Source organism: Olea europaea, chromosome 3 (genome assembly GCF_002742605.1).
Source record: "Olea europaea var. sylvestris chromosome 3, O_europaea_v1, whole genome shotgun sequence".
NCBI lineage: Eukaryota > Viridiplantae > Streptophyta > Magnoliopsida > Lamiales > Oleaceae > Olea > Olea europaea.
Window position 1 is genome coordinate 6,310,978 of NC_036239.1, and position 15,304 is coordinate 6,326,281.

At 34.2% G+C, this 15,304-nt stretch overlaps 1 protein-coding gene across 1 annotated transcript; it reads left to right on the top strand.

The window, feature by feature from the left end:
• The first annotated feature begins 10,373 nt into the window (after nt 1-10,373).
• Nucleotides 10,374-12,071, top strand: LOC111383936 (inactive protein RESTRICTED TEV MOVEMENT 2-like). The gene is made up of 2 exons (XM_023008133.1): nt 10,374-10,715; nt 10,939-12,071. The coding sequence occupies exons 1-2, from the start codon at nt 10,568-10,570 to the stop codon at nt 11,940-11,942; spliced, it is 1,152 nt and encodes a 383-aa protein (XP_022863901.1). The 5' UTR covers nt 10,374-10,567; the 3' UTR covers nt 11,943-12,071.
• Nucleotides 12,072-15,304: the final 3,233 nt, after the last annotated feature.

The following is a 15,304-nucleotide window of genomic DNA, read 5'->3' on the forward strand; positions in this document are numbered from 1 at the left end:
CAGTTGCATTACCTATCCTTCGCAAAAGGTCAGGGTCCCTGATGCAGTGGACTGAATCAAGTTAAGCAACTGTTGCAGACCAATAAGATATCTGAAGGAAAAATTAGCAAATAATCTTCCTCCTGGCAGCTGGAAATATTAGCCAAAGATTTCACAACTTATTTATGAATCTAAAATATAGCTCCTTGCTATGTAGAGGTTTTCCGATGTAAAATGGTCCACATACAAGTGTTGGGAAATTAGACCGCTACTAATTCCGCCAGGATCAGTGGGACGCAGAATAATTTAAACTGAGAAGAAATAAATGTAGCAAAAAATAATAAGTGCAAGTGACACAAGAATTTACGTGGTTCGGCAATTGTGCCTACGTCCACAAACCCACACCAATTCTTTTACTATATCAACAAGAGGATAAAAGGAGTACAACAAATACACTCTCTGTATTTTATTTGCCTACGCAAAGACAATCTCTCTATTTTTCTCTCGTTAATTTTCTGCACAAACGAAAGCCTAACTGCTTCTCACTTTGTGCTTGCTCACTATCTCTCGTGTTCTCACTCAACACTTTTGCACTTGTTTTTGCTCTCACTTTGGCACATTTCTTCCTTTGCTTTGGCTTCCAATTTATAGGAAATTTTTCACCTTCCTCATTAATGCAAATCCAACATTTTCCACAAAGTTGGTTTGCATGGCAAAGAATTTCTTCCAAAAAGATTTCGGTGGCAGCTGCATGGTTTGAAACCTTTTCCATCCACATTGCTTTGTCAACAATTGCTTACCATGCATGCAAAGTCTTCAACATTTGCTGCCATATGTGTCTGCCACTATTTGGAAATTTTTGCCTGACACATGAGAAATTTGTGAAGCCTATAACTTAGGCTCCATATTTTCAACAATCTCCCACTTGGAGACTAATGTGGCTTCACCTTGAGACATCCTGTGAGCAGTTCCTTTTTAGTAAAATTGGTGTGCATTACCTTCCTCATCTTCATTTTAGAAGGCCAACTGAAGTTGAACACAACTCCAGTTTTTCCGTAGTTACCGTCTTGGTTAACATATCAGCTGGGTTTCTGCTGCCCTGGATCTTTTCCAGTGTTAATACTCCATCCTCCAAGAGAGATCTGATGAAGTGATAACGAAGTCCTATGTGCTTCGTTCTCGAATGAAATGCTGCATTCTTTGCTAGATGTATAGCACTCTGACTGTCACTGTGCAAAACATTCTTCTCCTGCTTGAGACCCAATTCTGTCAACAGACCTTGTAACCAAATCATCTCTTTGCTAGCTTCGGTTACTGCCACGTACTCCGCTTCTGTAGTGGATAAAGCAACAATCTTCTGTTTTTGCGAAACCCAACTCACTGCAGTAGTACCAACTGTGAATACATAACCGGTGATGCTTTTCCTGTGATCGACCTCGCCAGCAAAATCTGCATCTACAAAACCTTGTAGTGCCAACTCACCTCTTTTAAAACACAAACACTTATCAACAGTACCCTGTAGATATCTCAGTATCCACTTTACTGCTTCCCAATGCTGTTTCCCTGGATTCGTCATGAATCTGCTCACAACTCCCACTGCATGAGCAATGTCTGGTCTTGTACAGACCATGGCATACATTAAACTTCCAATGGCTGAGGCGTATGGAATATTAGCCATGAAGTTTCTTTCATCTTCTGTTTTCGGAGACTGGTCGCTAGATAGACGGAAGTGGTTAGCCAATGGTGTGCTAACTGCCTTTGCATTGTTCATGTTGAACTTCTGCAAAACTTGACTAATGTACTTTGCTTGGGATAACTGCAAAGTGCCTTTTTGCTTGTCCCTACAAATTCTCATCCCTAGAATTTGTTTAGCTGGACCCAAGTCCTTCATTTCGAATTCTGCTGACAGTTGCTTCTTTAATTTCTGGATTTCGTTCATGTCAGGGCCTGCTACTAACATGTCGTCAACATAAAGTAGCAAAATAATGTAGCTGGACTCCAGCCTCTTAAAATAGCAACAATGGTCAGCATTGCACTTGTAGCAGCCATTTTTTTGCATAAATCCGTCAAACTTCTTGTACCACTGTCTCGGAGCTTGTTTTAAGCCATACAAGCTTTTCTTCAATTTGCACACAAGCTTCTCTTTTCCTTTGATTGAGAAACCCTCTGGTTGCTGCATATATATCTCCTCCTCTAGGTCACCATGGAGAAAGGCAGTTTTCACATCTAACTGCTCTAAGTGCAACCCCTCTTGCAAGTTTCTGCTGGTGACCCTATTGAAATAAAACAAAAATGGTTCATTAGGCGAGGATGCATCAGGCACAATTTCTAAATTTGTTCCAACCTGTTCTGTGAAGGGCGTTGCAACAACTCTTGAGCAAATGTGTATTCACTTAAATCTTGTACGGATTCATCCTGAGGAAGTTGAGGATAATGATCGAACGCATTGTTAGTGTTTTCTTGTATTTGAGGATTCTTTTGCTCAGAATATTTTGTTAAAATAGGCATCGATCCAAATTTCTTTGGTCTTGGCTTGGTAGCCTCTATCTCATGAGATGCCACAAAATTACCATTGTGACATTTCCGATCTCCAGGCGGTCGCCAACTCCCAATACGACATTTCTAAGAAAAGAAGAAATATTAATATGAGGTGTGTCAAGATCTTTTCTAGAGACAAGAATCAAATTATCAACATATTTAATTTATTCCCTGTTTTCATTCCAACCCTGGAGATAGTCATTAAGGTTTTCTAAGTGCATGGTACAAGAAAATCATAAAAAATTAGAAAGAGAAATTTAGAGAGGCGTTTTTAAATATCATGAATGGAGTATATAAATTCATCAACTTAATGGGATGAAAATTTGAATATGCAAATCAAATCTTTATGCAACTCCATTTATTGAATAATAAGTTAAAATATTGTATTTATGAGTGACTTATGTTTGGAGATGACTTTATACACGTCTTTGTAAAGTCGCATAACACCGTGTATTAGGGTTGATGCTTACCATGTTCCGAAAAGTAATCAAAGAGGTTTACACGTATTATGAAAATATTATTGCACTTGCTAAAACAAATTAAGTTTATCACTATATTTTCAAAGTAGCTAATTGTGAATTATCATGTTTAGGCTGCAATAACTAACCTGCAGATGGCTGGCCACTTGTATTCTTGTAAGACCAGGTACATTCATGAGCTCAACGATCTCCTTTGGGAAGCATCCTAAACAAGATAAAAAGTGCACTAGTTAAGCACAACGTGTATATACACAAACATGTTCGACGATAAGAATACAAGGATTAAAATCTTAAAAATCCAAGTCGAAAAAGGCTTACTTCCTTCACCAAGTTGAATGACAGCATCCACAAATTTATCATGGAGTCCTTGAGTCCATTCTGTCCAAACCTTTCTACTTCTAACTTCTTTGCCTGAATTATGTCCATTTTCACCTACTTTGTTGTCATGGCTCGTAACATTTTCCACTGAAATATCTTCTTGAGCCACAAAGCCATGGAACTTTTTGTTATATACCAACATCTCTCGAAGTTGTTCCTTTTCTTTAATTTTCAATCTCTTCTCCCTCCACAGGTGTTGCCATAGGTACATTATATTCTCCTTTTTAACTGGCTTTTTGAGAAAAAGAAATGCCCCTTCTTCCAAAGCACTTCTTGCCATCATATTATCGTCATAATCGCACATCACTTGAATAAAAAACATGTAAACAGAAATTCTATAATCAATAATGTAGCCATGGATTGCTCTAGACATTATTAAAAAAATTGTTAAATCTTGTCAAATTGTTTCCAATATACAAAAACAATTTGTAGAATTGATGAAAGTTCAATAATCAAGGACAAATATAAACATAAGAACACTTACGAATCACTAGCAAATCCATTTTAACTGCTTCTTGGAGAAGCATAAAGGCGCATGCATCAAGTGAGTTGATATTTGCCATCACAATATCAACCTGAGCCTTCTCATTTGATAACGTCAATAAAGCAGTGGAGGCATATTCAACGCATTTTACTGCAAAACAAACTATTTAATTTAGAATCATTAAATGAGAAATAATAAATTAAATTTAAAAAATTAATGTAATAAATTTTAATATCAAAATTTATAAAAACTACCCATTTTTGCACATTTTAAATCATCTTCCTTTACACTAGCAAAATTATTTTTTCTCTTCTTTTTCTAAAATCCTTTTTGCCAGTATGAGTGTGATTACATGAATGTATGCTTGTCTGAACCTAGATCAGATATGTATGTTGGGAAATTAGACCGCTACTAATTCCGCCAGGATCAGTGGGACGCAGAATAATTTAAACTGAAAAGAAATAAATGTAGCAAAAAATAATAAGTGCAAGTGACACAAGAATTTACGTGGTTCGGCAATTGTGCCTACGTCCACAAACCCACACCAATTCTTTTACTATATCAACAAGAGGATAAAAGGAGTACAACAAATGCACTCTCTGTATTTTATTTGCCTACGCAAAGACAATCTCTCTATTTTTCTCTCGTTAATTTTCTGCACAAACGAAAGCCTAACTGCTTCTCACTTTGTGCTTGCTCACTATCTCTCGTGTTTTCACTCAACACTTTTGCACTTGTTTTTGCTCTCACTTTGGCACATTTCTTCCTTTGCTTTGGCCTCCAATTTATAGGAAATTTTTCACCTTCCTCATTAATGCAAATCCAACATTTTCCACAAAGTTGGTTTGCATGGCAAAGAATTTTTTCCAAAAAAATTTCGGTGGCAGCTGCATGGTTTGAAACCTTTTCCATCCACATTGCTTTGTCAACAATTGCTTACCATGCATGCAAAGTCTTCAACATTTGCTGCCATATGTGTCTGCCACTATTTGGAAATTTTTGCCTGACACATGAGAAATTTGTGAAGCCTATAACTTAGGCTCCATATTTTCAACAACAAGGGGAAAAATAGCCCACTCATTTTCTTAGGAGAGTTTGGGAGAAAAGTTTGCCAGATTCTAGTTTAAAAATTATGTTCCTTTAAATACAAAAACATGCAACTGTAATAAGCAGCTTGCAGTGACACCTAAAGTGCTCATCACTTAACAAAGAGAAAAGTTTTGCTCATCGAATACTAGAAGACGAATATAAATTCTGTGCCACGTTGAAGGAACTATGCCGACACAATATTAAGTAATGAGTGTGATATTACTTGCCTGGTAGCTCCAAGCCCAATATTATGTGGGAATATGGTGGCATTATAGATATTATTGTTTCCATGAACAGCATCAATCCCATAAATCATCGGAATTGCCAGACGTGTAGATAACGACCCCTTCTGGAAGTCATTCACCATTTTAACCCAGTCTGCAGCGGTAGCATGTGGAAGAGGTGCACTTCCACCACCGCTTATTATGCTCCCTACATAAAAGTCCATCCGTAAGAAGCATTATCTTAATTTATCCTTATCCTTTTAATAAACACAGCTAGAAGATAACCAGATCCTGCAGTCTTGTACTTATGACAAGGCAAATAGGTTATCAGAAACTATAATTGATAAGACACAAACGTTTGGTGAATCGTATCAAAACCTGTTTGATATTATGCAAGTAAAATCAAAAGTGCTTCACTCTTCAAATTAAAGACAATTGGAATCAGTGCAAACTTGAAGGTGGCAAAATAAAATCACAAATTTGGGGAGGGTGTAAAAATGCATACTGATGCTCATTCAAAGACAGCTAATACGAGATAAAGATAATAAAAGATGAATAAAAGGGATTGAAAGGCTCTATCTGGCAGTTCTTACTGAAGTTTCTTCGGCGATTCACAGAGATAAAGCCAAGTGCAAAATAATCCAACGTTATATTACTTCGTATCGAATTCAATATTTATGTCTTGTTACATATTAGGTTCGTCAAGCTCCAGGTCAGGTTAACAAGAAAAAAACCTTCATTATTTCTTGTAATCTCACTGTCTTCGAACTTCGGATCCCACTTTTTAAGATTAATACCAACAATATTTCCAAGGCAAAAATGATATAACACCCGAATTTTCTGCGTGCCTGTTGCGTAAATACACATTGCCTTGCAAGGACAGAAACCTCTCCTGAATTATAAATTGGTAATTTCCGGAGTTAAATCAATAATTTCTAGTTTGCTACAGTACATTCATCATTTCCTAAGGTGTCTTTTTCATCAGAGGAATTGAACTCTCGGTATTTGTAATTATTTATTCATAGCAGTAGTTCAAACATGCTAGAGATGTTCTACAAAAAGTTTTCATTTGGCTAAGCAAAGACATTTTTATGTATCACTAACAGAAGTAACTCCAGGAACCTATTCAACTGTCTGAAAATAAACTATTTACGAATCCCATTTCTAATCCCAGTTTGAATCCCCGCAAAACAGACTCTTGTTTTTTCTAAGGAACATCTGCCCGCGTATAGATACAAACAGAACCCACATTTTCATCCCGCCTAAATTGACAACACGGCATATAGATGGATTCATGCAAAAACACAACATAAACACAGCAGTCTCATTTACGTCAGAGAAAATTGTCCCATCAAAGTTAGAAAATGGATGAGTTAAGACGATCTCATTACAACATAGTTTACTTTTTATGTCATGTAAAAAGTTTTTTAAGGTGTACAACCGAACGTTGAATACTATCATGCATAAATACTAACCTCTTTTTACGATATACATTGAATGCGATGAAAAAACTGAAGGAGCTTCGTGAATGGATGTCTCTTTTTATGACATGCCATAAATCGAACGTAAATATTTTAAGTAATTGATAATTCACAACACACATTTAAAGGACGTCGTAAATAGTCTTTTTTTTTTAAGAAAAGAAAATTTGTACTTATTTTTCTAGCATTCTATAAACGAAAATGCTTAAGAAATGCGACTTAAATATTCTATTTTTACAGCGTGTTTCAAGATGTATGTCGTATAATTGTTCATTTACGGTATACATTTAATTTAAAGCATGTCGTAAATAATCTATTTTTACAATATACTTTATATGCACAAACTGTAAGCGAATGCTGGGAAAAGTTAATTTTGTTGTATTGTCTTCAACACCACATTTATATTAGGACATTAATTTATATACATTACCAAGGTAGTGTTTCTTCATGATATCTGCAGTGGCAGCAACCCTATCAATCTGGGCCATCTGTCCAATTTTCTCTTCCAATGTCATCCTACTAAGTAGATCTTTCACCCTGACCCCAATTGGCTGTTTCGCATCCTTGTACACCATATACTCTTCCCCCATTGTTCTTCTGCAACCCCACCACAAAACCATGATCCCAACCCACACAATCCAAACTCTTCCAAACATCATATTATCAGTTTTCATGGGTGCTCACAAAATGAAATGCCATACAAATGAAATGCTAAAATAATGGCGTCTGGTAGACAGAGTTTCTGATACGTGGTTGGTGATTTTTTTATGTCGGGAAATGACAGTTATTTTTGTCAGCTAAAGTACCGCTGGTATTCAGTATTGTAAATAAACAATAAAGTGTGCACAAAAGATGATTCTAATGAGAATTGTAGGGCGTGTTCGGTAATGATTATGAGAATTGATTTTTTGACGGTTAGAAAGAAAATTGATCTCACCTATGAGTGAGGAAGTCAAGAACGATTGTTGGAATAGTGAAATAACGGTCAAAATTTTGATTTTTTTTTGGTGAAAATTTGCTATCAAATAGGGCTCAATTAGATTTCAATAAATATTACACATTTTTATGGATGTTGATAATTGCATAACTAACTAAAGATAAGAATTTTAACTATACCTTTAAATGAAAACTACTAGAACATTCAAACTCAAATATTGATAATACTTATTTAAAGTTGACATAATTTTGTATTTAATAATATCTCTCGAATAATTATTAAAATATCATTGCATATGAGCCTACTATATATGTTTCTATAGAAAATGCGAATATATGAAAACAAATTATGTCCCAAAAACATTTACGATAAGATTATGCAAAGCATAATGATATATCTTTATTTATTATCGGACTTTATAATTATCGTTACTATATATGTGCCAAATTTTTTATTCATTTTCACAAGTAGAATGAAAATCACGAATCTATCAATTATTTAACAACTAAAAGTATTAATAACCTGATAACCATTCAAATCAAATAAATATTTGACTACAAAATCTTGAAATTAACATTAAACTTAAAAATATAAGGTCGTCATTTCTTAACTTCTAGAAAATTAATCGAGCATTATTAAAATACATAAATACAATGTGGAATAATAATACATCACCCGAAGTTCAATTGTAGAAATAAAGCGAAAAACAACTTTTGAAATTTTTAGATCTCTGACCTAATTCTTAAATGATCTTCTTGTAATCTTTCTTCTTCTTTCAAAATCCAAGTAAACGTATAAAAATTGTTATTGATTGTATGTTTGTCAATTAAAGATTCTTCCCCTTTTGAATACCATAGAAATCTCCTTTCCATAGTGCTAAGATTAGGTTAAAATTCATGGCTCGTCTTCATTCCACATAGAAGTCTAATTAGATATGAGAGAAAATCAGAGTTTGTCACATCTAACCATGCCATCAAAAGTCTTGATATTTTCCTTCCAATTCAAGTTAGTCCAAGAATGTCTTCTTTGGTTCAACTCAAGTCCTTTTTTTTATTTGCATCATGTCTTTAATCTTTAGACTAGCCCCCAAACTTTCTAAAAGTTGAATTTCACACGAAAACTTAACGATTTTCTTCAAATTGCTCTCTTACTACTTCTTATCATTCCCGTACATACGATTATTTTTTAATCGCTCCAAATCAACTCCAAAATAATTAATTGCTCCGCTTTTTGCATCAATTGCATCCAATTAATTGCTCCGCTTTTTGCGTCAATTGCATCCAAGTCCAAATTTTACTCATAATGAACAAAATTACACTAAATTAGATAGAAATAAGCTCAATTGACAGTAATTTATCGAGTCTAAGAGCACGAAGAAGTGTGTAAAAACACACTTATCAATGCCCTTTACATCTTGAATTTTTTTTTAAACGTATATCCCATATTTAATCTAGGATTTACTTGCCTATTCTTTTGAACATATGATAAAAGTTACAAAAAGAAAAATTTTCAAGTTGAAAAGATGAAGGAATAAAGTGTTGCTAAAGAATAACCCCTTTATTATAAGAAATATTCATTCTTCTTTCTATTTACTATTTTTTTTTTCCTCTTGTCATTTAATTAATTTAGTTCTTCTTTTACATATTAATTATGTGTTAAGTCTAGTACAATAAGCATTATAATGTTACTCAACACGAAGTTCATAATAAATTGTAAAAAGGTGATTGTGTTGGTCAAGTCGAACCTTTTCTCACTCTAATCTATATGCACATAATTTAATTATTGTAAATCGAAAATAATTAGAGAATGCTATGATAAATTTCTAATGTTGAGTTCCTATAATAAGCCCTGTATAATTATTTTTCACGACTTACCAAAAATATATAAAATTACTGAAAACTCCTAAAATAAGTTGAAATTATTACAATGTAATTAACCATCATTAGTTCATAAAATTCACGGTTGAATCTTTAAAATTTGAAACTTTAAATAAAATAAAAATTTATAAGTTGTGAAAGCAAAGTACTTGTAAAACAACTTTTGGATGGTCAAAGAAAACAATTGATTCTTCGTTTACTACTTAAATTTGTCTTCTTCTTTTTTACTATTTATTTTTAATGTCCTAGCAATTATCATTAATAGTGGCAAGAATCCAAATCAATTGATAAGCTTTAATTAAGTAAATACAATCAAAGCAAGTAATTCATCAACCTTATCACATTCATCAAAATTAGGCACAAAATTTTGAGACATGGCGTACACTTTTAGCCGTTTTCTTGGACTGTCTTTTCATTAAGAGCTTGTTTGGGAGTGATTTTTTCTCCAAAAAAAAACTGATTTTTTGACCGTTATTTCACTATTCCAGCAGTCATATTTGACTTCTTCTTTCACAGATGGACTCCACTTTTCTCCTAAAATTCAAAAAATTAATTCTCAAAATCACTCCCAAACAGGCTCTAAAAGTTCTGTACTTAGACACGTCAAGCAACAGTAGTAAATGGGACGATTCTGGTCTCTAACTTGGAAGTCCTAAATAGGACCAAGATTCCATGAGGAAAGATTATAAAATGAAATTCTTCCTTGTCACCTAAGAAAAAGAAAATAACATGGACGAACTTTCAATCTATGTTCATGGTCAAGCAGTCAACCTTGGCATCCATAATCCATTGGAAAAGCTTGTAGGCCAAACAAAGAACTTTCTGACTTTAGTTTCTCTTCTCAGAAAGATATACCTAACATTAACATGCACCTTGGATAAATCAAACCCTATAAAAACACACTATGGAAGCAATAAAATTAGAATTATCTCACCCTTAAGAAAAGAAAGCAAAAGAATTGTTTAAATTTCAAGTTTTTGCACACTCACAACATAAGGCAAGGCAATCAACATATTTCACATTTGAGAATTCAAAGTTTGATAGTAGAGGAAACTAAAACAACAAATTAAACGTGAGAAAAGAGTGCTGGTGATAGTAGGAATGGCAACGCCGAGGCCAAGACGTGGTGGCGCAACCGGTCCGACTAGACCGAGAACGTTTGGCGTCCGGCCAGTTTACGAAGATTTTAAACCTGTTTCAGAATGGTCACAAGATAATGATACTTATATTCTCACCATTCAAGTTCCAGGTAAGTCCTTGTTTACTAGATAATGATACTTATATTCTCACCATTCAAGTTCCAGGTAAGTCCTTGTTTACTTGTATCGATCTTTTCGGGCAACAAAATGCCTTAAGCAAAGATTAAAGGAGTGGTCAGCCTGGCCAGAACCATTGACACCAGGGCTAGCGTCGAGCCACTAACATCTTCCTAGGTCAGGCCAGATTACACCTCTACCTTGTTTCCCCTGCAGGTTTCATGAAGGATCAACTCAAAGTTTCCACCGTAGACCAGAACTTCATCAGAGTACGTGGAGAACGCCTGGTTGCCGGCAACAAATGGAGCCGTTTCCAGGAAGACTTCCAGGTCCCGGATAACAGCGAACTAACATCAGTTCGAACCAAGCATGGAGGAGGAACTCTAATTGTTACTGTCCCAAGAAAGAATGTTGCCGGTAAAACACTTGCAACCAAAAAGGAAGAAAACAAAACCAGTCAAGCATCCCTCAGCCCTCCCCCAAAAGCTCACGATCAAGTCCTTCCTCCTGAAACTACAGGCATGGAATCTCCCGGCGAACCCAATCCTGATCAGCAGAGCCAGGTTAAAGTTACTCCCACGGCTAGTACTAGCAAGCCGATAACAGATGACAAAAGTTTAAAACCAGCTCCCGGGGTTCGGAAAACATCAGGTGATCATCTGATTACGAAAATAGGAAGACAAGAAGATGAACAAAAGAATCATGTAGAGAAGGAGAAAAGCCCAGAAATGACAGAGAAACCTGCTGCACATGAAAGTATTGTGGATAAGGCTGGGAAGAAGATTGTTGATGACAAAAGTTTGGAACTACCAAGAATTAAGAGAACGTCAGGTGATCATCTGAGTACTAGAACTGGACAACAAGAAGACGAACAGAAAAGATATATTGAGAAAAAGGGAATCCAAGAAACCAAAGAGAAACATTTTACACCAGAAAATGCATCATCGAAGGATAACATTGGAAAAGGTAAAGAAATAAGTCCTGAAGATAATAAGATCATATCCGAGAAACAATCAAGTGCAGTTCATGATTCTCCTGATCATGATCTTGATGCTGTGAAATTGGAACTGAAGAAGCAGAAGAAGAAATCAGTTAAAGGACTTGGTGAGCTGAATGGAGAGAGGCAATTGCTGGTGAATATGGGGGCAGCACTGCTTGTCATTGTTGGACTAAGTGCTTATGTCTCCTACAAATTTGCATCTCAGAATGATAAACATTAGCTAGATATATACTAAATGATGTATATCAGTATATGTATATATGCAGATAGGCCTGTATGGCTGTATATGCAGTTCCAAGTTGAATAAACGAATTAATTGTGTGAAATGAAAAGCAACAAGTTCTCTAAATCTATTAATTCATTAGAGGATAAAGATTCTGTGACTTCCAACATTTAAATTAAATTTATTATTGACCAATGAAATAATATGGCACATCACCATTGCTTCTTATAAGATGAGCACCGATGCTTATTAGATCATCTCTCTCTCTTATATATATATGTGTGTGTGTGTGTGTGTCATCAAGAGCATATTTGGCAAAGCTTAAATTGTAATTTTAGTTTTCTTTACTCTTGTTCGAATAGTGGGTTTGAAACCAAACCTATCTATAGAAAGATATAACCCCACAACTTAGTATCCATACATTCAGTAGGAGTCACAGCTTATAAGTGCTTAAAAGCACTAACAAACTAAACAAGTATTAAAATGTAACTTGTAAGCACTCAAAAAAAGAAAAGTAGAACAAGAAACCATTTAAGGCCCCGTTTAACTCTCATTTTCATCAAAATATCTTTTTTTCTCTTTTCTTTTTAACTACACATTCTTCATTAAAATAATATTACACGTTTCGGATTTTTTGATACCCAATAAATTTGGGCGATGATTTAAAATAGCTGTCGAATTATTTATCGACACCATGGACTTGGCTCGACTCGGAAATAACCTATACTTGTGGATGTTCCAAGTAGTAGTTGGGTTATTAAATTGTGGGTTTTAGATTAATTGGTAGCCCATTAGTTTAGGTTTTAAGAAGCACATCTGCACAAGTTTTTAGCCGAAGGTGTGTCTAACATATCCTATATATACCCATCTTCTTGCAGCCGTTTTCATGGCGGTGTGTGGGTGTCTGTTGAGAGAGGGAAAGAGGGCCGAGAGAGGTGAGGGGGCAGCCAGTCTTCTTCTCTCTATCACCACCACCACCCCTTCTCCTTTGTGGAGTTTGAGAGAGTTTGGACAGCCCAAAGTGAAAGGGGAGTTCTTGGGTCGAGCCAAGGTAAATTGGTGTTCATTTGATTATTTTCTCAGCCCGAAATCAAAACTTATCGAGGGATTTTCACTACAACACGTAAATCAAAAATTTTCCTTATTTTCCATCCACACATTATACATCAATCTACTATTCTAAAATTCATTTATTCATAAAAATGGGTGCCAAACATCTTCTGAAATGTTAAACAATTTTGGTGATTTTTTTATGTCGGGAAATGACAGTTATTCTTGTCAGCAAAAATACCTATATTGTAAACAAACAATAAAGTGCATAAAAGACGATTCTTATGAGAATTGTATATTCAATTAGATTTCAATAAATATTACACAAATTTATGGATGTTGATAAATTGCATGACTAACTAAATATAAAAAATTTAAGAGTCATGCTTGAGGTACAAGGGTTCTGTGATACAAAACCCTTACAGGCATTCACAACATGGGTGGGTTGGGGAGGGGTTTGGGCATTTTTTTATATAGGCGGGGTTATGTGAAAACGGAACTCCTGTATGTTCAGTAAAATCCAAATTTTAACTTAGGTTGAATATGATTCGGTTCGATTCGGTTCTAACGAGAACTGAATCGATTCGAAATTTTCGAGTATTTAGTAAGTGGAACTGTCGGGTCCAAATTTAATTATAGAACCGTTCGGGTTCGATTTCATTCGGTTCCGTATTATAATTAATTTTTTTAATATATACAAAATTACGTTAATTTAATTAATGATATATTCAATATTAGCTCTTACAAAATAACATAGTTCAATCTTATGTGTTTCACGTCTCTCTTTACTGAATTCTTCATAAATTTGATTATTAAAATCACAGAAAGAGAAAGATAGCGAGCTGAAAATAATTAAGAAAGATGTTGTAGAGCTTTAATTCGATTTTTTCTGGTAGAAACGACATCACAATAGAATAACAGATTTGGATAAAATTGAGGTTAATTTGATTAAATTGATTTTGAACTGAAAATTAGAAATAGGAAAATCATATTCTGTAGTTTGAATTAAATTAACTAGTTAACAAATTTATTTAGAAAAAATAAAATAATTTTACTTATTTAAAATAAATTAATTAAAAAAATTATGTAGATTCGGTTCTTATTCGATTTTTCGGGTCTTGGCCTAGAACCGAGAATCGAACCATACCCGTCGGTTTTTGATTCAAATACCCGTTTGAGTATTTAACTTGAGAAGAACTATCGGGTTCGGTTCGATCGGTTCAGTTCGGGAGTTTTGTCCAGCCCTAATTTTAACTATACCTTTTAATGAAAACTACTAGAACATCGAATCCCTTGTATTACTCCATTTTAATTTCAAACTCAAATAATTGATAATACTTATTTAAAGTTGCATTATTCTGTATTTAATCGAATAATTATTAAAATATCATTACATATAAGCCTACCATATTTCTATAGAAAATGTGAATATATGAAAACAAATTATGCCCCAAAAAACATTTAGGATAAGATTAAGCAAAGTATAATGATATATCTTTATTTATTATTGGACTTTATAATTATTGTTATTATATATATGCCAAATTTTTTATTCGTTTTCTCAAGTAGAATGAAAATCATGAATCTATCAATTATTTAAGAACGAAAAGTATTAATAACCTAATAACCATTCAAATCAAACAAATACTTGACTACAAAATCTTGAAATTAACATTAAACTTAAAAATATAAGGTCGTCATTTTCCTAACTTCTAGACAATTAATCGAGCATTATTAAAATACATAAATACGATGTGGAATTATAATACATCACCCGAAGGTCAATTGTTGAAATAAAGCGAAAAACAACTTCAGAAATTTTTAAATCTCTTACATAATTGTTAAATGATCTTCTTGTATTCTTTATTCTTCTTTCAAAATCCAAATAAACGTATAAAATTTGTTATTGATTGTATGTTTGTGAATTAAAGCTTCTTCCGTTTTTGAATACCATAGAAATCTCTTTTTTATAGTGTTAAGACTAAGTTAAAATCCGTGTCTCGTCTTCATTTCACGTAGAAGTCTAATTAGACGATGAGAGAAAATCAAAGTTCGTCACATCTAACCATGACATCACAAGTTTTGATCTTTTCCTTCCAATTCAAGTTAGTCCAAGAATGCCTTCTTTGGTTCAACTCAAGTCCTTCTTTTATTTGCATCATGTCTTTAATCTTTAGACCAGCCCCCAAACTTTCTAGAAGTTGAATTTCACCCAGAAGCTTACGGTTTTCTTCAAATTGCTCTCTTAATTCTTCTTATCATCCCCATACAAAACGCTTATTTTTTAATTGCTCTAAATTAACTCCAAT